The sequence below is a fragment of the Vipera ursinii genome, assembly GCF_947247035.1.
Source record: "Vipera ursinii genome assembly, chromosome: 1".
Classification (NCBI taxonomy): Eukaryota; Metazoa; Chordata; class Lepidosauria; order Squamata; family Viperidae; genus Vipera; species Vipera ursinii.
This window is the reverse complement of record NC_139512.1, coordinates 307,724,480-307,750,786: the sequence shown is the minus strand read 5'-3', so window position 1 is coordinate 307,750,786 and position 26,307 is coordinate 307,724,480. Positions and strand designations below refer to the sequence as shown.

Below are 26,307 nucleotides of genomic sequence, written 5' to 3'. Positions count from 1 at the left end.
TACGTGCTTTCGAACTGCTAGGTGGGCAGAAGCTGGGACGAGTAACAGGCGCTCACTCTGCTACGCGGCACTCGGGATTCGACCCGCCAAACTGCCGACCTTCCGATCGACAAGCTCAGCGTCCTAACCCACTGAGCCACCGCGTCCCAATTTGACTATAGAAACTGAATAAATAAATAAGTAAAAATATGAAGTCATCTAATATGAAGTCATCTAATGATTTGTTCAATGTTCAGCATATTGTTCTTTTACCCATTTATTTTAGCCATATCAAAAATGTAGCTTTATACTTTAGGTAAAGGTAAAGGTTCCCCCCAAATGCATGCTAGTCGTTTCCAACTCTAGGGGCCAGTGCTCATCTCCGTTTCAAAGCCAAAGAGCCAGCGCTTGCCCGAGGACTTCTCCGAGGTCATGTGGCTGGCATGACTAGACGCCAAAGGCGCACGGAACGCTGTTACCTTCCCACCGTAGCGGTCCCTATTTTTCTACTTGCATTTTTACGTGCTTTCGAACTGCTAGGTTGGCAGAAGCTGGGATGAGTAACAGGCGCTCACTCTGTTACGTGGCACTCGGGATTCGACCCGCCAAACTGCCGACCTGATCGACAAGCTCAGCGTTCTAACCCACTGAGCCACCGCGTCCCCATAGCTTTATACTTTAAGTTATACCTAATAAACCTCTCTCAAGGATTGTATATTTCATCTTTACTAGGCTTTACACCACAGAACTACATGGAAATTGAGGATATATAATAATAAAAACACAAACAGAAATGTATTTTAAAATGTGTTTCAATTAAAGTCAGAATCTTTTAATTTCTGTACTGTGTATTTTTTAAAAGAAAAGAGTGAGGTAAAGCTATTATTCTATTTATAAAATAGAGAACTTTCTAACAAATTACTTGATAGAAAAACAAAGCACTCCTCTTTCCAATAATTACCTCTGGAAAGGAGGAGGTTTGTCTTAACGTTTGCTGAAAAAAATGGTGTGGAAAATAAACAAAGCAGCAGTATACAAATGACTGCAAGCACTGCTGCTTAAAAAGTAGATACTTTTGAAGAAAAATATGCATGCCTTGAATATTAGATTAAAAATAACTACTGCCTGGGCGAGGGTGTTTTTATGATACCTAAACGGAAGTTTCCTTTTTTCTTTTCAGTTCAGTTAGGTCTTCTCATGCCCACAGATCCAGCTTTGATTTTCTGTATTTTTTCCCTTCTTCTATAGCTAATGTTGCAAAATAGGAAAAAAATAAATAGAAAATCCTATTTGTCTGGACAACCATGTACCATGTACCAAAAAGCACAACAAATAAGCGTTCCTCATGCACTCTATCCCCAAGGCCCAGGAGAAAACCTAAGTTCTTAAAGACTTCTGGACATCACCATTGTGAGAGCTACAGACAACTCTAGAGGGATCTCATTTCAGAGAGTACATGCTTCTTGAGTTGTAATAGATGGCATTGTTTGATTAAGAGAGCCCAAAGCACACCAACTTAGCCCTATCTTACTGGACAGGTACCAACCAAGGAAGATAAGCAGTCCCTCAAATAACCTGGCCCTATGCCATGGTAGGTAATAAGCAATACCTTGAACTATGCCTGGTTGGTTTATATTAAAGTATGCAAGGCTAAAAAGTTCTGAGGAAAGGGGGAACATTGCAGAAATATTAGTTGGGATTGAAAAATAGAAATGTGGGTTTAGTTGTTTGGTCAACTATAGGTATTAGGATACGAGTAGTTGACTGGCCATTATCAGGCTGGACCCTATACCTTATAAATCAGGAGGTTGTGACAGCTGTCACTCTTGTCCTCTGTCCTTATTATTACCAGAAAAAATTACTACAATGCACATTCCACCTGGGGCTGCCCTTGAAGACTATCTGGAAATTACAATTGGGCAAAATCCAGTAATCTATACACTGACTAGTGTGAATTGATTCAGCAAAGTAAAATCTATACTGAGGAATGCAGTACCTTGCAAAAGGTTTCAGAGTATAAATCAAGGGGCTGGTTTTAACCTATAAATCTCTATAGGGTATAAACTCAGAATATCTACAAGACTGTCTTCTTCAATTTGATATTGGCCAACCTGTTCATAAGAGGGTGCTACAGATTCCTTCAGTCTGGAAAATTAAATTGGTGGAGTTACAGAAGCAGTGCTTCTCCTGAACAATGCCACCTCTAAGTTCAAGCTCTCACCTACTTTAATCAACTATTCCAACTAGCCTTAAGGAGAACAATATCTTCTTTGTTTGCCATCTGTTTGGTAGTGTGCTTATATATATCACTGATCTTTTAATGGGTAGTTACAATGAGACTATATGATTTTACTGCTTTATGACTTAGGTTTGTGAACCACTAGTAATGTCCAGTTGTAGTCTATAAATAATAGAAGATGAATAAATATAAGGAAACACTTGCTATTTACAGTGGTGTTTAAAGGTTTATGAACCCTGTTGAATTTTCAATGTTTCTGTATAAATATGACCTAAACAGTATTCTCCAAGCAAGTCCAAAACTAGATAAAAAAGAATCCAATTAAACAAATAAGAACATTATACTTGTTCATTTTGTATTTGAGAAAAATGATCCAATGTTAGTTTGTGGCCGGCAAAAACAGAGAAACTTCTAGAATTATCAGTTCATTTAAAGGAGAAATTAGAATCAAGTGTTTCAATCAATGGGATAATAATCAAGTTTGAGTGTGGGAGGTCCTGCCTTATTTAAAGTGTATTAATACAGGGATGTGGAAATGTGTCATGGCTTGAACAAAGGAGATTTCTGAGGGCCTCTGAGAAGCTGTTGTTCATTGTCACTAGGCTGGAAATGGGTGCAAACTATTTCCAAAGGAGCAGTTGACCAACCAAGAACACACCAAGAATAAAGGATGGATTACTCTATGATGTTTCAAAGAAACTTACGGTAATGTCTAAAGAACCAAAGTCCTCTCTTGCATTGGCTGAATGTCAGTGTTATGCGACCGACCACCATCCGGAGAACAATGAACAACAATGGTATGTGGGTGTATGGCAGGACTGCAAGGAGAAAAAAAATTGCTGCCCATCTACAGTTTATGAAAGACCATGCAGATAAGCCAGAAGCCTATTAAGCATATTCTGTGGATGGATGAGATCAAAATAAAACTTTCTGGTTTAATGAAAAGATAATATTTGGTGAAAGGCAAACACTCCATCCTGCATAAGAGCCTTATTCCATCTGTGAAATTTGATGGCAGTATCATGGTTCGAGCCGGTTTTGCTGTCTTTGGACCAGGATGGCTTGCCATCATTGATAGACTATGAATTCTGAATGGTAACAGAAAATTCTATAGTAAAGTGTCAGCCTACTCTGTTCATGGACATAAGCTTAAGAGAAAGTGGGTCATGCAGCAAGATGATCCAAAACAGACAAGTCATGCAACCAAAAGATGGTTAAAGGGGGAGAAAAGTAATGTTTTGCAATAGCCAAATAAAAGTCCTTCCTATAAAAGTGTTTTAGATATTTATGCAGAAATATTAAGTTCAAAAGATTCACGAACTTTAAAGCACCATTGTATTATAGAAGGTGTTCCATAAACGGAGGCCAGGGGTTATTATGCTCTGCCCATAAAATGAGTCAAGTTTATAACATGATTATTTAGATAGCACCACAGAGTTAAACCTCCCTTTTATGAATCAATATTTTTTCAATTATCTCACACTTTAAAGTGTGCTCTATATTCCCTACAATGTTTTTTTCTCTAGCCTTATTAATGTGCAATTAAAGAAAATTAGCTTTTTACCCTCTACTATATGAAAACAAGCATTCTGGATCATTTATAGATGTGTCAAAAATTTCTATGCTATTCTTTTATCTGTCTACAGCATGTATTTTATATAATTTGCTTTAACAGTAAAGAGTTACCAATTTCAGTACTTATCATATATATTTTTAATTATAAAAATGAATTTATTCTTGTTTTTCCTTGCCAGATTTGCAGTAGCTCTATTCTTGTACTGTCACATAAATAAATTATTAACTTCTTTGGATCCTTCTGAATTTCACCATGCATTCATGAAAAGTCATCAAGAGCCAGTTTGGTCCTAGTGATTAGGGCAGCAGCCTAGTCCTATGAGTTGTAGTTCCACCTTAGATGTAAAAGCTGACTGGACCAGTCATTCTTTCAGTCCATGAAGTCAGGCCTGGGCCAGTTGGTCAATTCCTGCCACAATCAATGTATGAACACTTGAAACAAACCCTGAACTTGCCGAAAATGCTAGGTAGAAAAAAAAATCATGAATAGTCAACAGATGTGTTGGGATCTGCAGTAATATTTTTTTCCCTGATGTTACGTTTGTTGATACTTTTATCATACCTCTGTTGTATAATATTTCTGAAGGCACTGTATAAGTTTGCAAAGGAAAAAAACAAGTTTTGCTCTATCTTTCTGACTTTCCTTCTATACCATGGGTAGGCAACCTGGGCTCTTTTATGACTTGTGGACTTCAACTCCCAGAATTCCTGAGCCAGCCAGCTCAGGAATTCTGGGAGTTGAAGTCCTCAAGTCATAAAAGAGCCCAGGTTGCCTACCCCTGTTCTATACTTACATGCTGCAAGCATTTAAGACAACGGTATAAAAAATAGAGCAAGAAAGAAGCAAATAATTCAGCTGCTAAAAATGACTTCATGGCCTAATATATTTTTTTAAGGATGTTTACTCTTGTAGCAAAAGAAGTGCTGGTTGGTTCCCCAAATACCATCCTGTTCACAGGTATACCTTCGACAGCAACCATACAAATCACACCTTAAATTCGGATCACTCGTACTGTGGACAATGTACTCCGGTACCTAGCACGATCCAATACAAGCAAATGCGGGACAACCTCTTACAAGTTTGTAACAGAGGGAACTTCAGCAGATGCTCAAGCTAACCCTCCTTTTCCAAACCAAGGATTCAAACCAAGGAGCAACCAACCCTTTCCCTTGCATTCTCATTCCATCCCACTTCAGGGTAGGTAAAATGAGGACCCAGATTGTTGGGGGCAATTAAGCTGACTTTGTAATAATGCCGCTTGGGGTGTGTGTGTGTGAAAGCCCTAATAAGCAGGCATATACATAGAATGAAGGCTACTGCTAAGCTTGTAAGCCGCCCTGAGTCTTCGGAAAAGGGCGGGATATAAATGGAATTTAAAAAAAACAAACTTCAGAGAACATGCTAAAAGCCTTTAAACCTCAACTTTCCCCCCCACACACACACACACACTTTTTCCTTATGTTTGGAGATTCACACATAGGACGCCAGCTTCTTCCACGAGGCCCTAAAGCCAGTCACATCCAGGAGACTTAGCAAACATCTACAAATGATAAGCCGAGTCTCCCTGGTGCAGCTGCTCTACTGGATTTTGGAAGAATAATCTACGCCAGGGGTCGGCAACCTCGGCTCTTTTATGACTCGTGGACTTCAACTCCCAGAATTCCTGAGCCAGCTATGCTGGCTCAGGAATTCTGGGAGTTGAAGTCCACGAGTCATAAAAGAGCCGAGGTTGCCGACCCCTGATCGTAGGTCATGGCTCCGCTCCTTCGACGCCAACCCTACTTCCTGGACAACCTGCCCGGGTTGGACTTAAGGTCGCCCCTCTCCCTCCGACCCAGGGCCAGCCGTTCCTCTGCCCCCGCTCGAGACCCCGTTCCCCGCCCCTCACCAGCTCTTCCTGGCGGCCGGAGGTCTGCTCGGGTTGGGCTGAGCCACCCGGAACATGTACTCAGCGCCCGCAGTCGGCCGCTCCCTGAGGAGACAGGTGCCGCTTTGCAGAATTCGGGAAGGAGGAGGAGGAGGAGGAGGAGGAGGAGGAAGAAGATGACGGTTGACCGGGCCGCGGACGGGCTGCCGCACCTCTCCCTCCCTCCTGATGGTATCCCGGAAGCAGCTTCGGCGCTGGAAGGAAACCGGGCTCGACCATAACTGCTTCTCTGTAGGGACAGGAAACAACAGTGAGGGAGCTGTCTCCCCGTCGCCGTCACTTCGCCTAACTTACCCCCTTTCAGCCCGCGGACTTCAATCCGCCGCTTCTCTCTCTCTCTCTCTCTCTTTCTCTCCCAGCATAAATTGTATCCTTCTCCCCTCTCTGCAACTGGGCTCAGTTGGTACGATCCAGTTGCCATGACGAAAATTTGTATACCATCCCTGGGAGCCGGCTGGGAGGGGGGGAAGATGGCCACTTTGGCCCGGCTGCAAGAGCGGCTACCGAGCATCAAGGAGGAGTATTTCAGTAGGAACAGGTAACCCGGGCCTCCTTCCCGAGGCTCTTGTATTATTCGTCCAGAAGCGATTCTCCTCCTCGTCCCTGAGATGATTCCAGGTTTGCGGGTGCTTCTTCTTCTTTTCTTCTTCTTTTTTTTTCTGGCCAAGAAGTATAAAGAATTTGCACCCCGCGAAGTCGAGTTCGCACGTTCACACGTGTTGCCTGTGAATAAGTCGTGGTAACTTAAGAGTAATAGGGAACGCAGGTGGAAAGAATAGGAAAGGGCGAGTTTCTCGTGAGAGTAGAAAGGGAATGGCATTCATGTTGTGCAAAAATTCAGCTTGCAAACGGGTAATGATGCTTCCCCCCCCCCCTGCTTCTAAAAGTGAAATCTCCCCCAGAAGTATACAGTGTGGCTTCTTCATTCCCATGACTGTAAACTCTACCAAATTCATCTTGGAGAGAAAGAGAGGGCACCTACTTCGGCATTTGTCCATCATCTTTAGCATTAAAAAGCGTGTCTTGGCTCTTTCTAGATGTCATGGGAATCTTGACACCTTTCAATGACAGTAGAAAGCAGTGTGTCTAAACAGTTCTTTAAGGAATAAAGTTGACAACAGCCTGAGGACACACAACTTGTTTGCCCTTGGTTAATCGTATGAGGAGAGGGGAAAGTTGCATTGCAATCTGACAGAAGCTAACTCATTGACTGGGTTAGCAGAACGTGCAAGGCTGAAATGTGATTGGCTAGTTTAAGGCTGAGATGTGTTACACTGCAATTTTCATCAGAATTGCATGACCAGGATGGAAATGATGAAAGCTGTAACTATGTTTGAAAATATCTGATTGGGAAGAACCACTTTTGAAATACCACTACTTCTCCAAATAGCTGACCGTGTGTAAAACTCTGATTTTTTTTAAAAAAAATGGCCATAGGAATAAATGTGAATATTGCCATAATCACACAGTAAATAAAGAGATAAAATTAGTCTTTTTGTTGTTGTTGTTCAGTATGGGCAGCAAAGTGACCGTGAATGGTTCAAATTTATCTGCTGGTGTTCTTTGGCCCAACAAGGAGATCATATTATATTCATTTTGTGTTACTGTTCTATTTACTAGTGCATTTCTAAGATCCAGTTCAAAGTTCTGGTGATGATCTCTAAGCTACAAATGATTGGGGAAGTGGTATGAATAATTATTGACTGATTAAGTACCATTGAATCCTTGTCAACTCTTGGCAACCGCATAGATTTTCTTCATGGCAATCTGTCCTTAACCAAGTCTTTCAGTTTTCCAACTATACCATAATCACCACTGTAATGGAGTCCACTGACCTTGCTGCTGGTTCTCCTCTTTTCTTCCCACCTTTCCCAGCAGCTGAGGCTCTCTAGAGAGCTAGGTCTCCACATAATAAGTACAAAGTAGGATAATTTGTACCTTGAATGAGACCTTTGAGTTGATTTGTTCAATGACACTTTTGTTTGTTTTCTAGACTCTCCACAGTATTCTCAGGAGTCTTCTCCAACACCAAAGTTCAAAAGCATTTACATTTTTCCTATCTTGCTTCTTCCAAAATGTAACTTTTACTTGCATAGACTGTCATAGGGAATACCTTGGCTTGCGCAATTCTATAGATATATAGAGAGACACCACAGCACTTGAATATATTTTCTTAAGGCATTCATGGCTGCTTTACCAAGTCCTAGTCTGCAGCACATTTCTTGACTGCTAAATAAATATACCCATGATTTAAGAACTTTTTCAGAAATCCTACTTCAATAAAATCAGTAGGGTTGTTTGGAATTAAATAGAGTATCTCTAGTGGCTTCTAATATTTCAAATCCATATGTGACTGGCTTCATATGGAAGTGTGTTTGAAAGCACTTTTAAAAGAAACTTTCATTGTCTAAGTTCTTTTTTAATATTTCAAATATTTTTCAATAGATTTTTGAAATATCTATATAAATATATTTATTTGTATCCCATTTTTATTATTTTTACAAAAAAGGCAGTGAACATAGCCAACATATCTTCTTCCTCCTATTTTCCCCACAACAACAACCCTTTGAGTTGGGCTGAGAGAGAATGACAGATCCCATATACTACTAAAACTCCATGTCTGGTTGTTTAGTGCTTCATGGGACAAGAATTTTTGAATCAACATTAAAAAAAAGTGCAAAGAAGAGCAACAAAGATGATTAGGGGACTGGAGGCTAAAACATATTAAGAATGGTTGCAGGAATTGGGTATGTCTAGTCCAAGGGTCAGCAACCTGAAACAGTGAAAGAGCCACTCGGAACCGGTTCCCTCACAAAAGGAAAAACTGGGAGCCGCAAAAAATGTGTGCACATGCGCGTACAAGCGTGCATGCACAGAACAGGGTTTGACTGAATAGTGGAGCCAAGGCGAGATATGCACCTACCCTGCATATTTGAATTGATTGGTTGAATTTTTTTAGTCCCATTTTTTTTTACTGCACATGGCAGAGGACTGGGAGCCGCAGGAGATGGCTGAAAGAGCCGCATGTGGCTCCGGAGCCGCGGGTTGCAGACCTGTGGTCTAGTCTAATGAAAAGAAGGGCTAGGGGGTAACGTGATAGTGTTCCAATGTTTAAGATGGTCCTGAAGGCAGAACAAAAAGCAATAGATGGAAACTCATCAAAGAGGGAACCAACCTAGAACTAATGAGCAATTTCCTGATAGTTAGTTCTTGCCTCCAGAAGTTGTGGAGATTTTTGAGAAAAGATTGGACATCCATTTGTCTGAAATGGTATAGGGTGTCCTGCTTTAGCAGCGGGTTGGACTAGAAGATGTCCAAGGTCCTTTCCAGCTGTGTTATTCTGCTATTCTGCTTCAGTCCTGCCATGGTGCCACAGTCAGCTTCGGTCATGTGATCATTTGCAATATTCCCTGCCAGCTTCCTACAAAGTCGGGGAAGCTGGCAGGAAGTTGGAAGTCACTCCCACTCCCACTCATCTCTGGTGATTCCGTTTCTCTAACTAAGGAAATATTTCTGAAAAGATGACCCAACAGCCCACCGTTGTCTAGTGTTTATCTAAGTACGTATGTAAGATCCTAGGCCTTGTAGTCTTCAGTGTTTTCTTAGGCAGAATATTTAGCAGATTCAAAGAAACAAAACAAAGTGGGATAGCTTGACTATTACAACTGTACAGGCCAAAAAGACAAAGACATACAGAGAATAAAAGAGAAAAAAGACAAATGGCCCCGTCATTAGTTAAAAACAGAATCCAATATACAAATGACATTCATAAAACTACCTGAACCATTGACTGAAAATAAGAACAAGAGGGGAAAATTAACACAATTTTAAACTATTTTATTCCCTTTATAATTAGCTGTCATGGCTACCCAAAGTTATGGCCATGGCAGCACCCCACAGTCATGATCAAAATTTGGGTGCTTGGTAGTTTGCCCTCATTTACAACTGCAGAGGCACCTCCCCACCTGCCTGTCTCCCCTGAATCTCTGTCCTTGGGCCACCCCTGCACTCTATTCCTTCTGCTGGTCCTGCTGCCATGAGCTCCACTGTCCTTACTGCCCTGCTTCCTTTGCAGCTTCCACTACTGATGAGGCAAGCCTAGCCTTGCCCTTCACTTTTGTAGTGCCTCCCCTCCTGGCCAGGTGATCAAAATTTAGATACTTGGCAGCCATTCCACACTTATGACCACAGGGGCACTTCAGTGCCCCCCACCTTACTTACTTCCCCCATCTTTGCCCTTTTGGCTGCCCTGTCCTTCACCGTCTCTGTTGTCCCTGCCAATCTGTGCTCCACTGGCCTTGCCACCCTAGTTTCCAGTGGAACTGCTGCCGTGGGCTTCCAAAACCTTCCAAAGTGTTGTAAGAAGGCTGCACACAATTTGCACAAGGCTCACATTGCTTTGGGGGAAAAAGCCTGGTGTGACCAGCCACTGCCTTATGAAAGGCCAGCCAGGCATGCCTCAGCAGCAGTGGGAAGTAAAAGATAATGAAAGTCAGCTGGGGCTGATAGGGCAGCAGAGGCAACAGAAAAAATGGCCAAAAGAGCACAAATTGGGGCAGATAGGCGGGTGGGGAGAATTGAAAAGAAAGCAATTCCTTACCTTAATGAGGCTCAAGGCTTGGAGGAACCAAGCCAGGAATGACCTGGTTTGGGGGTGGGTTCTTGCCTAATAATCATGCAGGATTCAGTCAGTGATGGCAATGGGAAGAGCTGGATTTGGGCCACCAAGAGATGAAGTCAGATGGCATTAGACTTTACGACTAACTCATTTAACAATGGAAATTCTGATCACAATTCCTGTCATTAACCGGGAATTACATGTACACAATTTAGTCAAAACATTTTAGAAAATTCTGTGTTATAAATTGTGCAACAAATCTGGAGAAAATCCACCAAGTGAAGCCACTTCCTCATTGTAGGGGAGGGAGTATTGAAAGTTATCTTGAGGACTACATGCAATGGTCCTAAGAGTGGTAAAAAGGTATTAAATAAATAAAGGTACTTAATTTAATAAAAATAATATTATTTACTTATTCTGATATTTAATATAAATGATCACAGTACAAATTATGAAAGTTAACTTTTGTGCTTTTAGGTGTGTAGATGAATACAGAAAAAAGGAATATTATGCTGCTGTAAAAATTCAGAGTTGGTTTCGAGGGTGCAAAGTCCGGGCATACATCAGGTAATTTAAGTTGTGCCTATAAACATTATAAATATGTTTACCTGAAAACTAATATACATGCCTACTTAAGTAAAGATCACTCTTACTAAATTTCATGGATGTTATTTTCAGGGGTATGTATAGAATAAAAGTTTTAATAAACTTTATGCAGCATAAATATGGAAATAAATATAAGGATTCTTTGAGGCTTACTTAATCTAACTTTCAGATTCAGGAACCACCTCCCACTGAACTGTAGTTTTATCAACAATTTTTTAAACAATGATGCTTTGTTGAATGATTTTGTTCCTTTGAAAAGGATTGTGTAAAGATTGGTTTGGAAAACTTAAAAAAAAGAGACAATCAATAAAAGCCCAGCTTCTTTATTTGTAGGAATATTAAGCAGGCCTGTTAGGAATGTTAAGATTCAAGCCTCAACATTTCCTCTTTATCTCTACCTTTGCTGCTGTGTTTTTTTCTTGTATAATTTCTAAATCCTTTTTTTACATGGAATGGCAAGTTTAGGTTTAATGTTCATTTTCTTACAAAATGTACAAAAGGATTGCAATTTTTTCCCCATGTTTGGTGCTGTTTGAAATTGGTTAACAGGAAAGAAGTATTGAAACCTATATGTAGAGGGCTAGTACAAGAACAAAAGGGACGTGGTGGCTCAGTGTCGATCAGATGGTCGGCAGTTTGGCGGGTCGAATCCCGAGTGCCGCATAACAGAGTGAGTGCCTGTTACTCATCCCAGCTTCTGCCAACCTAGCAGTTTGAAAGCACGTAAAAATGCAAGTAGAAAAATAGGGACCACTACGGTGGGAAGGTAACAGTGTTCCGTGCACCTTTGGCGTCTAGTCATGCCGGCCTCATGACCACGGAGACGTCCTCGGACAAGCGCTGGCTCTTCGGCTTTGAAACGGAGATGAACACCAGCCCCTAGAGTTGGAAACGACTAGCACGCATGTGCGGGGGAACCTTTACCTTTACCTTAGTACAAGAACAAGAACATTTGTTATATAATCAACCATTTTGTTGATTATGTAACAAATTAATACTAAAAATGTCATGTTTCAAACAGCATTAAGAGTTATATTCAACATGCTATATTGAATGTAACCAAGAGAGTATCTCTCAAGATACAGTATTCAGAATACAAATTGTTCTAAAACTGAAATTGATAAAATTGATAATGAAATTTCATATTCAGAAACTTAAAAGCTGTAAAAATCTCTTATTAATTTGCAATATTATATCCTCACTAAAGTATTTTGTTTTAGGTATCTGAACAAGATGATGATATTTATTCAGAAATGGTGGCGGGGTTATCAAGGGCGGAAAAAATTCAGAAAAATGCTGGAGGTAAAATTATGTTTCTAAAAGTATATTTTCAATTATTTTTCCATAATTTGCACCAGCACAAAATAGGTGCAATTATTTCATTGGAACAAATATTTAATATATTATGTATTTTCAATTTCTATATTTTTGGTCATGCATGAGTGTTCAGATATCTGAAAAAGTAAACAGACTCAGATAAAAAAGAAATAATTCTTTTATTTTTGCTGTTTGGATTTTGCCCATTGCAAAACAGGATCTCATTGTTTCCTTGTGCTACTACTCTCTTATTCTGCAGTAACCACAGAATCCTGCTACTTTTGTCAGGTGCCAAAGTGTTGTTGCACGTTCCAGCCTTTTTGGGTGTGCATGTGCCATCAAATGTCTGTAGAAAAGGAGTGAGGCTTGTTGCTCAACATTGCAATTCTACTTTCATCAGTTCAACCGTCCCTTCTATCCCTGTGCACACTGCTGCTATTGTTTAGAATTCCCAGCAGATAGCACAACTGACTAGCCTTATATGGGATTTGAAGTTAAGCAGAAGGAGGCTTAATAGTATAGGTCACAGGTCGGCAACCTTGGCTCTTTTATGACTCGTGGACTTCAACTCCTAGAATTCCTGAGCCAGCTATGCTGGCTCAGGAATTCTGGGAGTTGAAGTCCACGAGTCATAAAAGAGCCAAGGTTGCCGACCCCTGGTATAGGTACTTCTCCTTTAGCAACTGCCTCAGATAACAACTGTTCACAAATATAGTACCAGTAAACAGTAATAAAAGAAATAATTTCCTGATCAGTGCATGCATTCACAACAGCAAAAAAAAATTCAGTGTGACACTGATTAAGGTTTAAGCCACAGCCGTGAGCTGGTGGGAGATCAACTAATTAAGATCACAAAACTCAGCTTTTTAACTTGCAGTGAGCACATTTTAGGAAAGTGCTGCGTTAGAGAGAAAAGCAGATTCTTGCTCTACAAGGATGGCAAAAAAAAGGGGGGGAGACCAAGCACCAGGGAGAGAACTTCATAAGAGAGAATTTCATTTGAATGAGATGGCAGCAACCAGCAATCTTTGCAATACCTCTCTCTCTCTCTCCCTCTCCCTCAGTCACATGGTTAACTTAGTAATTGTGTCACTTAATGACCATCTCTCTGGAAACAATTGTAGCCACTAAACAAGAACTACCTGTATCTGATTGGAGGATAACCAGTGAATTCCTTGGATGTAGTCTAGACTCAGAAGTTGGAAAAAAAAATCAGTTAACTTATTATTGCTGCTTTTATTGTCTTCATTCTGATCTACATAGTGACCAAGGGTCACATTTTATTTGACGACGTCTTTATTTTTTAATTGAGCTTCCATACTTAATGAATAGGGACGCGGTGGCTCAGTGGGTTAGGACGCTGAGCTTGTCGATCAGAAGGTCGGCAGTTTGGCGGGTCGAATCCCGAGTGCCGCGTAACAGAGTGAGCGCCTGTTACTCGTCCCAGCTTCTGCCAACCTAGCAGTTCGAAAGCACGTAAAAATGCAAGTAGAAAAATAGGGACCACTACGGTGGGAAGGTAACAGCGTTCTGTGCGCCTTTGGCATCTAGTCATGCCAGCCACATGACCACGGAGACGTCCTCGGACAAGCGCTGGCTCTTCGGCTTTGAAACGGAGATGAGCACCGGCCCCTAGAGTTGGAAACGACTAGCACACATGTGCGGGGGAACCTTTACCTTTACTTAATGAATGGAGCAATGGGCATCCACGAAGCTGAGGAGAGTTATACAGCTTCCTTCTTTTACCCTTTAAAATAGAGCATCAAAAATTTCGGAAAGTATAAAAGCTGCTTTAGACCTGCTGTCATGTCCCACATTCAAGCACTTTAAGATATAAGATGGTAAAGCTTTATAGATGTAATCCAGAGATAATATATAAACCTAGTTACTAGTACTGTAAAAACTATGAAAGTAGCAGTTCTAGTTCGAGTTCGAATTTTAACTTGTCACCTCTGATCCATAGCATTCCATTCGCAGTACAGACTATTTGAAACATACTAGTAAAGCAGAGTTAGATAAAGGTTCGGTTATGGAATGAACAGAAAAATATTCTCATTGGCTCCTATCTATTGTAGGGATTTGGCTAGGAGGTGAATTTTATCACCAAGCTGAAGGATTTCCTGGCTTATTTTTTTTTTTCAAAGAGTTTTCTCTATTTTTTTTTCCTTTTGGGTATATTATTAAGGAAGCAATATAATATTAAGGTAAGCATTTTAAAAAGTGGCTTAATTAAACAAAAGCAATAATGCCTCAACTAATGTAATGAAGAAAGGGAATCTAAAATGAAGTAGCATCATTGTGTTCATTTGTAAATAACATATTGCAGCCAACTGCTTCTTAATTGCCCAAACAGTTGATAAATAATCCAGTCCTGCTGCTCTCCACAGACAATTTGCTTTGGATCAGACTAGGCAATTCCAATAACACTAATTACAGTGAAACTCTTTTACAGTGATTTTTTTTTTTGCCAGGAGGGAAGATAGAGAGAGTACAGGGAACTGCATATCAAGGAGAGGTTCTTTCTCTCTGATTTGTAGTTAAAACACACTCCCAATCCCCCAGAGTCTGCATGTTATGCTAAATAAAGGACGTTCTTCTATCTTGAAAGTACTTATTTTACTTTTTTTATGATACTGTTGTGAATTATGTTCATTTTGCATTGGTAATTAGAGGGTGGAACAGATGTGAAAGCTTAGTGTAAAGTGATGTATCCATTAAAATAACCTATCTTGCCAAGTGAGTGTTTGCTGTAACAGGAGATTCTTCCACTAAGAGCAGAATTCATCTTTATTGGAAGGAAACCAGGAAATGTTTTGTATATCAGGGGATTCACTGTAACATGCTATCATTGTATTTATGATTTTATGATGTTAGAATGAATATTAAATGAAACAAAATTCCCAAGGATTACTCAGGAGGCAACTAAGTACATAACGTTTAGTACAGATGGTTGGAAGGCACAATTTTGCTCCATCACTGCATCCATATCCTTGAATGATTTCGACTGAAGACAGCATTTCTTTGAATCTTTCATTAAACCAGGCGTCTTGAAATATGAATTCCTTTTATGTTTCTGTGAGTTTTGGTTAAAAGAACCCTGGTGAATAAATCATATAATACTATATGTCACCAGCACTTGTGAATATTTCTGCTTTGTTATTCTACTCTCAGTAGAGCACCATTGATTATCAAACTCAGCGGAGAGCATTTTATGATCATATATCTCCATTAGCTGCTGGTTTGACTACCATAGATTTTTCTGGTTAAGCCTGCATTATGTATTAGCAAGCCCATCTCTTCAATTCTAAGTTTGATTTTATTCCATCTAAACCTAAAGCTCTTATTATGTATTATGTATAAAAATTCTTACCTTTTCTATGTAAAAATAGAAGCATAGTATTTGTGTAACTGAAATGTATGCCATATTTTTCTCTCTACCTCTTGATTCACAGACAGCATATTTTATTATGAAGATGAATTTCTACAATGAAATGGCTGTCAGGGTAAATATTTCTTCACTTGTTAAACAAATGAAAAGTCAATTGTGCTCTGAATTTCCTTTTAATAAAATAAGCAACCCAGAATAATATAAACTTGATTGATATGCTGATGGCAAAGTGAGGAAATGGTACATAGTTACAAATTTCAAGTTATGCTAAATAATCCCAAATTGCATTTTTGAAATTTTTTGTTACATTTAAAGATACAAAATCATTGTCTTTTCTAAATATTGTGGCATTTCATGTAGTTTGCATGCATTTGCATTTAAGTCCCACACTTCATTTATGATATTCAGGATTTCCTAAATAGAGTTTACTGGTTTCGTCCAGGCACCAAATAAATATCTGCTTAAGTTTAGAAAGTACATTTTATGATGTGGCTAAAAAAAACAATCTTACATTAATGGCCTGAACTTTCTGCAATACTCCACATTTTCCTAACTAGATTAAGAACTACAAATGTTACTATGTAATTTGGTGTGGTTCTCATTGATGCAAGATGTTCCAATAGACTTGCATAAATATAAAATATTCAAGTTTTAGAAATGGTTCTAAATTAGGTACAGGCAGAAAAGAAAAACACCTGGCTAATATAATTATGGTCCTGTATCATCACATGTTCTTTAACATTGTACGTTAATTATATTTGACCTACTATTTCAAACTTATATTTGGAGCCATGAAATAATAAAGAAAACAATAATTATAATGCATAATTTTTCTCTGAATCAGATTTACTTTTATAATAGTAGATTGTGATATAGTAGCCTTATTTTCATTTGGAAGATTTAAGGGTTGTTGTGAACAAAAGTAATCCCCATTTTTTTTAAAAAAAATCTGTATGAGCAGATGGCTTCTGATATATCAAGGTTTTGCCATTTGTTTAGCATTTAAAATAAACATTATTTATAAGACCACTTATATTTTGATGTTACTTAATGAGGAATATACATCATTGATTTAACTAGCTTAAGAGGTCATTCAGAACTTGCCCGTTAACAAGCTGTAATCTGCTGAGTGCACAATGACTTTGTTTAAAATTATCTGTTTGGTACTGATCAATGACAATAATTGTTTGGTACCAATCACCACAGAAACTTGTTAATTACTTTGAAGGGCATATATTTCGTAAGGGAGGGTAAATATTCACCTTGGAATTATAAGAGATACAAGTGGTGTTCTATTTTCTATGAAATGTGGATATTGGTGGGTTAGGTTATTGGGTAAAATCAGAAAAAAAAGTGATTTGATACATGGAGAAAAATTGTACAAGATAGGACTTTTTGGTTTATGTAATATACAAATAATTGATTGACAGACTGACTGATTGATTTGTGTATTTATTTATGTATCATCAAGATTCCAAAATTCAAAGGCATTAATACCCTTTCTGTCCTGCTATTTCATAGTCTAATTCCTTGCATCCATGGAGAATCACAGGGGAAAAAAACCATTGCCTGCACACCTCTGATCTTTCTAAATATAAACATATCATGGCATCTGAATTCTTTTCCAAGGCTTTTGTTACTATCCTATCAAGTGCTAGTCTGTAGTTTATTTCTTGATTGCTGCTCCTTTACTAATGATCGTTGATCCTAAATAGCAGAAGCCATACATCACTTTCATTATTAGAGCTTGCAAAACATTTGCGTTTTCAGCTATCAGAGTAGCATCATCAACATTGCACAGATTGCTGATCTTTCTTTCTCCCAGATTTAAAACCACCCTCTTTTTTTCCTGTTCAACCTCCCTTATTATATATTCAACATACAGGTTGAATAACCAAGGAGAGAGTGTGCAGTCTAGTCTCATTTCTTTTGCTGACCTGGAGCCAGTATTTTTTTTCACCATGTCCTGTCTGGACTGTGGCTTCTTGCCCACTTGTTTTACATGAATAGAATAAGATGTTGTGGGATTCCCATTTCCCCCGTTTTCCACATCTTGACATAATATACCTGAAAGCCTTTCTATTGTCAACATAATGACTTCTTTTACTATTCTTTGGCTTCCCCAATTATCCAGCATATATGAGCAACTCACACCCTGGACGGTATCTCTTTACTCTCCTACCATTGGGTAGGACAGGGGTAGGCAACCTCGGCCCTTTTATGACTCATGGACTTCAACTCCCAGAATTCCTGAGTCAGCTGACTCAGGAATTCTGGTAGTTGAAGTCCATGAGTCATAAAAGAGCATGGGTTGCCTACCCCTGGGGTAGGTGATATAGGAGTATAGCCAGCCGCACCAACAGGCTGAAAAACAGCTTTTATCCGTGGGCTGTTAGGCTTTTGAACGGGAAATAATTTTTATAAACTTTACGCAGAATTGACTTGCGAGGCCGGTGTGTTGTGCAATCAGTTCACATGGTGTAATAAGATGAAGGTTTGCTGTCACTGTGAGTTGGGGGGGGTGGGAGCACGAAGGGAGGCTCAGCTAATCTCAATGTATACATGGTTGTTCTTTGACAATAAAGGTTCATTCATTCATTCATTCATTCAGCGTTGTCTCTTGTTCTTTGTCCTTTTCTAAAATGACTATGACTATCTGGCATTTTCCTTTCCCTGTTGGATGGTCCAGTATATAAAAGATACAGGCATATAGAGGCCTGAAAATGAGAGACAGCACTAACATATATATCAACATGCAAGGATTAAAATTAGTAAATATCAGACCTGCCCCCAAATTCCAATTGAAGTGAAAAAAATTTTTTTTCCTAAAGGTGTTGGTTGCAGGAAGCCGAGGCAGAATCCGAAGTTCCCGCTCACTGTTACCAAGAGCCAAACCAAATGTTCCCTATCTCTTTCCCCAGTGTCCGGTCCTTTGCCACCCAATCTGGGATCATCACAATGTTGTGAGAAACTCTGTGTTGTTTAGGCTGCTGAAATTTCACACTCAAGGCAAGAGGCCTTGAAGATGCCCAGCTCTGACCTTCTTCACATGTCAGCTCCCTCTCCCCATTTCCCACCATTAGATACGCAGGTGTGGATTGCCCCAGATGCCTCCCTCTCCCTTCCCCTTTGATGGCAGGATGTCAGCAAGGCACCAGGCCCATGATGGAGATCCTGACAGTAAGGGTTACATAAACAGATACTTCCCCCCAAACACAATGTGCTAAGCACATTGATTTGTGCTTAAATTGTACGCCGCCGTGAGTCTTCGGAGAAGGGCGGGATATAAATGGGATTAAAATAAAAAAATAAATAAACATACATGCTATATAATATATGTTTAAGGAGTGAACACTAAACATATTATTTATTATTATTATTATTATTATTATTATTATTATTATTATTATTATTATTATTATTATTATTATTATTATTATTATTAAACTTATATACCGCCCTTCTCCCATAGGACACAGGGCGGTTCACAAGGTTTTTTAAAAACAATACAACAATTACAAAAATTAAAAACAATTAAAATGATTACATTAACCTTGAATACATAAAAATCCCAATTAGAATCCAATTAAAACCCCAATTAATACTCTCAGTCCAGGCCAGAAAGCTCAAAGAGCCAGGTATTCAGGTCCCGGCGGAATGAGCAAAGGTCAGGGGCAGTCCTAAGCTCTACAGGCAGCTGGTTCCAAAGGGCAGGCGCACCCACAGAGAAGGCCCTCCCCCTGTGTATTGTCCGCCGGCAATCTTTTACCAGCGGTACCCTGAGAAGACCCTCCCTGTGGGAGCGCACAGGACGAAGGGAGCTTGATGCCAGCAGCAGGTGCTCCCTCAGATATCCCGGACCCAAGCCATTTAGGGCTTTATAGGTGATCACCAGCACCTTGAAACTCACCCAGAGGGCAACCGGAAGCCAATGCAGCTCGCGGAGCAGAGGTGTTACGTGAGAGTATCGGGAAACCCCCATCACAACCCGTGTGGCTGCATTCTGCACCGTGGCAACGTGATATAAGTTTATACCAAACATTTTTAAAATTCAGCTGAAAATAATATCATTTATCTGTCGGTAGTCCTTGACTTACAACAATTCAGTGACCATTTGAAGTTATGGTAGTGTTGGTCAGTCCCCAAAGTTACAGCTGTTTTGCAGTCACATGATAGCAATTCTGGCACTTGCAACCCGCCTGCACTTACAACTGCAGGGCCGCTTCAACTTCCCCTCACACCTATCTCCACCACCTTTTTTTTAGGTTTTTATTATTATTTTTTATTCTCTACATACATATGTTAATTATTCAAACAGCATGTGAGCTGGGTTCATAACACGCTGATACATATACAGATTCTACTCTTTGGTTCTCTCTTCTATCCATTTGTAAAATAGGTTCCAGCTTTTGTAGACCTATCTCCACCATCTATGGCCTTTTAGGCCCCTGTACTCTGAAGCCTCTGCGGTCCCAGCTGACTTTTTGTCATCTTCTGCTCTTGCTGCTGACCTTACATGCCTGCCCTGACCTTTCATAAGGTAGCTACTAGCCACACAAGGCTTGTTCCTGAGGTCTTGCACTGCAGTTTCCTTTGCTGACCACATCTCTCACGTGGTCAGCAAAGTACCAAGATGGGCATGCCGCCTCAGCAGTGAGAGCAAGAAGACAGCGAAGGTAAGCTGGGATAGCAGAGTATACGGTGGCAGAGGTCTCGGGGTGCAGGGCTGCACATTGCACTGCTGGGCTGTGGCTTCACACTGTGCTTCCTGGGGTGGCTGGGGATTCCTGGGATAGCTGCAGCTTTGTACTGTGTTGCTGAGGTGACTGAGTGCTATGCTGCAGTTCAAGGCTTCTTACAGTCCTGGAGCTGTGGCAAACCCAAAAAAAAACCTGAGCTGCAGCATAGCAGGTAAACCTGGAGCTGGCAGTTCTAGAGCTACTTGCTTTTCCACAGGTAGGGTGCAGGGTAGCAAAAAGACAGAAGTAGGCAAGTGAGGACAGTGGAAGTGGCAGTGCCTTATCTTGCTGATGCTCAGGGCTGGGAGGGACAAAGGCCAGAATGGGCTTTTGGTATTACTAGTTTCCAGATATTTGCCAATTACAATGGTAAAATGTAGCTATTTGGGAAAGTAGTTTGTCAAACATTTTAGTTAAAATTAGAACAACATTCTAGATGAATGGCTAGCTCATTTTAAACTGGACCAGAGGTTGAAGAATACCCATGTTTTGCTCATAGCAAATTCTTCTAAGCTTATTGACCCTCCAGTTTTCCTTTTTAAAAATAATGATTTGCTTTTTATAATTATTTTGAAACAAGATGGGAGAAGAGAAGAGAGAGAAGAGATCCCCTTTTACTGAACTCCTTATGCCTGAAATATATTGGGCCTAATATCTCTTAAGTAATTTACTTCTTCCAGGTGGCTTCATTGTTTTTACTTGGTTTTCTAATTGGTTCTTACCCTTCTGAACTGATTTATATATTATTTGTCTTGGTATCAAATATATATCGTATACTTTATTTTTTTGTACTGATGTCCTTTTAATAGAAAAGTAGGATGAACATATCTTAAATCACTAAATTAATATGAAGACATACGAGTGAAAAATATTTTTATATACCAGCTTATGTGATTCTTCATTCCCCAGGATAGTTCTGGCAATTTCTTAATTACCCAAGCTCAATTTTTTATAGCTTTTCTAGTTTAGTGTACAATAAAATTTGGGCGAAGTTAGAAATGACATTGTTATTCGCAGGAATTTTAACATTTTATTTATTTATTATAACTTTTGAATATAGAGTTAATTTCACCAAAAGTTCCATAGCACTTAAACTGTTTTGGAAGCACTTTATTGTATAGCATAGTTTTTACTGAAGAAGTTTGAAGGAGCAAAGCTACAAGCAGTGTCTTTTAGCTAAGTATCTTGATACACCTCCACCTTCTGAAAAGCTACTAGCCTGAAGATGGTAGATAAGTAAGTTTTATATGGTGTAAAGGCAACTCCTGATTCATAACATATTTGATAGGATCTCTTATCAGTATTTTCATTCTACTAAGGTGGAAATGAGATTTTGTTTTCTGGGCAAGGACTACAGGAACAGACTTCCAGTTCCCACAATCTGTTCAGAAGATTCTAATTATGTTATGATGTTATAAAAAGTGATGGATGGTGAAGCAAATACTTTAATTAGCCTTCCCATTTGTTTGGATGAAAAGTCTTATGATTCTTACCAGGTGGAGTTGAACAAGTGGATTTCTATGTGATATACCAATATTGTTATAATTTTAAAATATAAAATAATAAATAAATGAACTGCCCATTTGTTTACTACATGTAATTAGTTATCTTTCTCAACTTTGATTTCACGTATTTAGTGTAATGTTTATGATTTATCTTAACAGTATTATTAACAGCAAGTAGCCACGTAACAATGTATTTATGTCAGTATAATAATTTTAGGGAGTTTTGTATCCATACTAATGAACAGGCAAATATGTATACATGCTAGTGTTGAAGCAGTTGTGTTCCTTGCAGAATAAAACAAATATTTCTTATAATGTTTGGCAGTTATTTCTCTATACCAAAGAAATCAATTCTCAATAAAGCAAATATATGTACTCTTTTTTCCCTAGATTCAAAAAAGATGGCGAGGCTATTACGTCCGAAAATATATCCATAATTATTATGCGCTAAAGAAGTACTTGGAAGCTGTTGCATTGAATAATGAGATGGTCAGGTAAAAATGAAAGTACTGAATAGTAAAATAGATATTTTTAAATGGTAATTTTAAAAAAGGTTTAAATAATTCATAGTGCTAATTAGGTTATTCATCATAGAAAGAATTGCCTTCTTTGTCCCAGTATGAAAACTGGCCTATTTTATCTTCAACCTAAGTGTGTGTTTTCCAATTATTATTTCGTTTATACCACCATGCAGGTAAGTATGATACAATTGAACCTATCTGAATTGGAGCAAAACTGAAATGCGTTAACGGGAGAACTTCTCTCCATAGAAAGTTTCGTGGAACTCCTGAGCAAGTGAATCTGCAGAATAATGCAGTACTATTAAACGTTTGTTATTTTAACCTATTTGTGAGGTTACACAATTCTGAGCAAAGGATAAGGCAAGTACTATAAGGCTATGATTATTCTGTGCTGCATCAGTACTATCTTACAGTAGGTAGAGCTGCCAGGTTTAAACAAGGAATACATATTGTCATCTGCTCTACTGAGAAAACCTGCCTTGAGGTTGGCCAGCCCAAGATTAGTCTAATCCCTATTCCTCCAAGGTATTTAGCTATCGATTTAAAATCAATTTTTCAAATTTCATCCCTTTTATTTCTCCAGCTTTATTTTGCTTTTTAGGCTATAGGACTAAATCCCGAGATAGCATCTGTATCTTTATATATCAGTAGGTGTTTTTTTGTTTTGTTTTTTCTTATTCTAATGTTAAAATAATGGGAGAAGCCTTATTTGGCAGATATTTTTTTTTTCTTTTAAGCAACTCTGGGAGACAACTTACATTTACTTTAACCTTCTGGAAATAGTTTTTGTTCAGATGAAATATTATGCTGTGTTGCTACATTTTGTTATGGTAGTGATAATAACATTTTGCCTGGTTTAACATTCACTATTAATACAAATAATAAACATGTAGTTAGAAACTTAATGGCATTTGGAAACATATAATTGATGTTACAGACGTGAGATCAGAAAGCTAGATGTCTGGAAAGGCCATTTTGTCATTATATTTTATGTAACACATATATAGAATAATGTTTTCATAGGGATACTGTGCCTCTCACAAAGATAAATTGGTTTGATTAATTTAAAGGCTGAGTATGCATTTGCTAGAGGTGTACACTTGTAACCTATCGCCTCATATGCAAAAACTGCCCCAGGTTATGAATGAGAAAATGATTTCATGAAATTAAAAACTAGTCTCATAGATAGAGATAGGAAGCATTCAGAAAATATTATGACACTCATAAAAGGATTTTTTTTCAGTACACTTCAATTTCCTTTTACTTTTGAGATACACAGTGGCTTTAACTTGTTTAATGTTTTGCTGGATTAAAGGTATGCAATCAACTGAAAAAAATATTAATTCTAGAAATAGATTAAGTTCATTAGAATCTGTTAGCCACTAGCTTTTTGCTATGACTTGTGGCATTAAGCTTCATTTGAAATAGGGTTACACTGAAGACCATTGGATCAGACTAGAAATTATGAGACAAACATGAGATTCCCAACTGTATTGGTCTCATAACATGACTGTAGGAGTATTCAGAATTTGCAGAGAAGAATTAAATGGAGGAGGTGCTTGTGCTTTGCTCACTTGTCAACTTTTCCCTTAAAATCCTTTCCAAGCTGTTCAAAATGTACTCAAGCTGCTTGAGCTGTAGAATTCACACAGTTGTAAGAAGGATAACTGGGGGACTATATTTATAAGAGAAAATCACTGGACAGTACCAACAATGTATGGTCCCTCCCATGAAATGTTCCTGTGGTAGGTAGAGTTTTAGTTTTATTCAGTGCTTTTTTCCTAAAAAAAAAATGTGCCAGAACTCTCATCTTGGCGGGTGCAGGAGGCGGGGCGGTGGCACTGTTGCGGTCATGGGTGCGAAGGGTGTTGGTGGCAGGCTGTCCCCCAGGGCCAGAGCTGGCGTGGCTGGTGCTGTGGGAGCAGCGGGGCCTGCTCTATATGGTGGGGCTGTGTGGGGCGGAGGCGGGGCGGGTCAGGCGATGCAGGGCAGCCACTTAGGCACGCAGGGCGAGGTGACGGTGACACAGGTCCAGCATCAGGTAGGCCACCAGCCTGGCTGACACGGGTGAGCACAAGGAAGGAATGCACATGGACTCCACAGAACCCATTCCAAAGTTTCTTAATATTAAAAAATAATTCCAAAGTTGGAAGAGATAAGATTTGAACAAGCTTTTGATTCATAAAAAAGGGCTGGGTTACCTTACAGCTAAGATGGTCTTGACTCCCAGCTGCTCAACTCAGAAGCCAATTGCAAAAACTTTCTTCCTGCGATCTACACATAAGCAGACATACACAGTAAACAAGCTATCTCACATTCCCTCCTTCCAGAGAGATGTTGCTGGTCCAGTTTCTGCATCCAGCCATCCTGGATTCTGTAGACATCATCCTGTTCAAAAAGGGATGTCTAGCTCACTATGAATCCTCAATGGAAGCCCCACATTAGCATTGATTTATTATTGATCTGTTCAATAAGTGAGCATCTTTGGATGGTTTAGAATGTGATTTGCAACAATAAAAAGAACAAAAAATAAAAATGGTCAATAAATAACACAGTAATATAAAAACTCTTAACATACAGAGTCGTAATAGAATACAGGACAAAAAAAACAGAACTCACAATAGCATTGCCTAGCAAAAGATAAAATCTTTCTAATGAATTGTTGGTAACGTTATTGCTATTTTCAAGTATAAGTAGTCCTCAACTTACTACCACAATTTAGCCCAAAATTTCTGTTGCTAAGCAAGACAGTTAAGTGAATTTTGCCCCATTTTACAACCTTTTTTGCTATAGTTGTTAAGTGAATCACTACAGTTGTTAAGTTAGTAACATGGTTGTTGTGAATCTGGCTCTCCCATTGACTTCGCTTGTCAGAAGATCACAGAAGGTGATCACATGATCCTAGGACACTTAAATTGTCATAAATATGAATCAGTTGCCAGGCATCCTAATTTCGATCATGACCACGAGAATGCTCCAACCATCATAAGTGTGAAAACCATCATAAGTCATTTTTTTCAGTGTAACTGAGTGGTCACTAAACAAACAGTTTCAAGTCAAGTTCTTCCTGTAATATGGAGGACCTTCCCACTGAGAATTATTAGGAGCTTGTAGTCGGGACAGTAGCTGTATGTTGTGTTGGCTCAGGAATATTAAATGTTTCAGACAATTTAGAAACAGCTTGTTCTGTATTCCATTTGATTACGAGTAAATATTTTGACAGGACTTGGATAACTACTATGGGCATTTTGTATCAAGTATAGAATTTGCAGTCAGGAGCAGAGATTAAATACAGTAGCCCTTGCTAAATGACTATTTGTTTAGTGACCATTTGAAATTACAGTGGCTGAATGAAGGTACTCACAACCTGTGCCCAAAGTTACAGCTGTTGCAGTGCACCTGCAATCATGTGATTGTGATTTGAGTGATTGGCAACCTGTTTGCACTTACACTGGGTTGCCAAGCACCCTGCCGTCGTTTGAATACCATTTACAATCTTCACTCCTGGTTTCTCCAGAAAGTCAACAGCCAAAAGCTGCCTGGCAGATTGATTCAGCCCTGCTTGGGACTGAGTCCCTCTGCCAAGCAGTTCTTCCGCTTTCAAAGAGGCTGACTGAAAATGTCCTTCAATGCATGGAGTCTGGGGGAATTCCTGAATGAAACATGGATTCCAAAGGCCAAGCCCCTGTCAGCCCACCCAGGGAAGGAGTTTTCTTCTGCATTTGGAGAAAAAGAGCTGCCTGACCTCCTTCAGCTGCTCTTTTGCCCCATTCAGTTAACAACCACAACTGGAAGAGCTGGGATTGCGGTCATTGAGTGAAGTGGCTATGTGGGGGTTTTACTTAATGACCACAGCAAACTTTCAACTGAAATTCCAGGCTCAGTTGTGGTT

At 39.3% G+C, this 26,307-nt stretch overlaps 2 protein-coding genes across 8 annotated transcripts in view; one reads left to right on the top strand and one right to left on the bottom strand.

The window, feature by feature from the left end:
- GPATCH2 (G-patch domain containing 2) overlaps window positions 1-5,874 on the bottom strand; it is a 102,728-nt gene extending 96,854 nt beyond the window's left edge. For all 7 annotated transcript variants that reach the window (XR_014490751.1, XR_014490752.1, XM_083348770.1 and 4 more), the window contains exon 1: window positions 5,683-5,874. Coding sequence is in view for 5 of the 7 variants with exons in the window: in XM_083348770.1 (XP_083204896.1) it covers window positions 5,683-5,738 (56 nt within the window). In the remaining 2 variants the exon portion in view is untranslated. The remainder of the gene's footprint in view (window positions 1-5,682) is intronic.
- Window positions 5,875-6,176: 302 nt separating this feature from the next.
- The window catches only part of SPATA17 (spermatogenesis associated 17), a 98,396-nt gene continuing 78,265 nt past the window's right edge, over window positions 6,177-26,307 (top strand). The window contains exons 1-5 of the mRNA XM_083348782.1: window positions 6,177-6,259; window positions 10,817-10,906; window positions 12,166-12,247; window positions 15,715-15,765; window positions 22,285-22,388. Of these exons, the coding sequence (XP_083204908.1) occupies window positions 6,192-6,259; window positions 10,817-10,906; window positions 12,166-12,247; window positions 15,715-15,765; window positions 22,285-22,388 (395 nt within the window). The 5' untranslated portion in view covers window positions 6,177-6,191. The remainder of the gene's footprint in view (window positions 6,260-10,816; window positions 10,907-12,165; window positions 12,248-15,714; window positions 15,766-22,284; window positions 22,389-26,307) is intronic.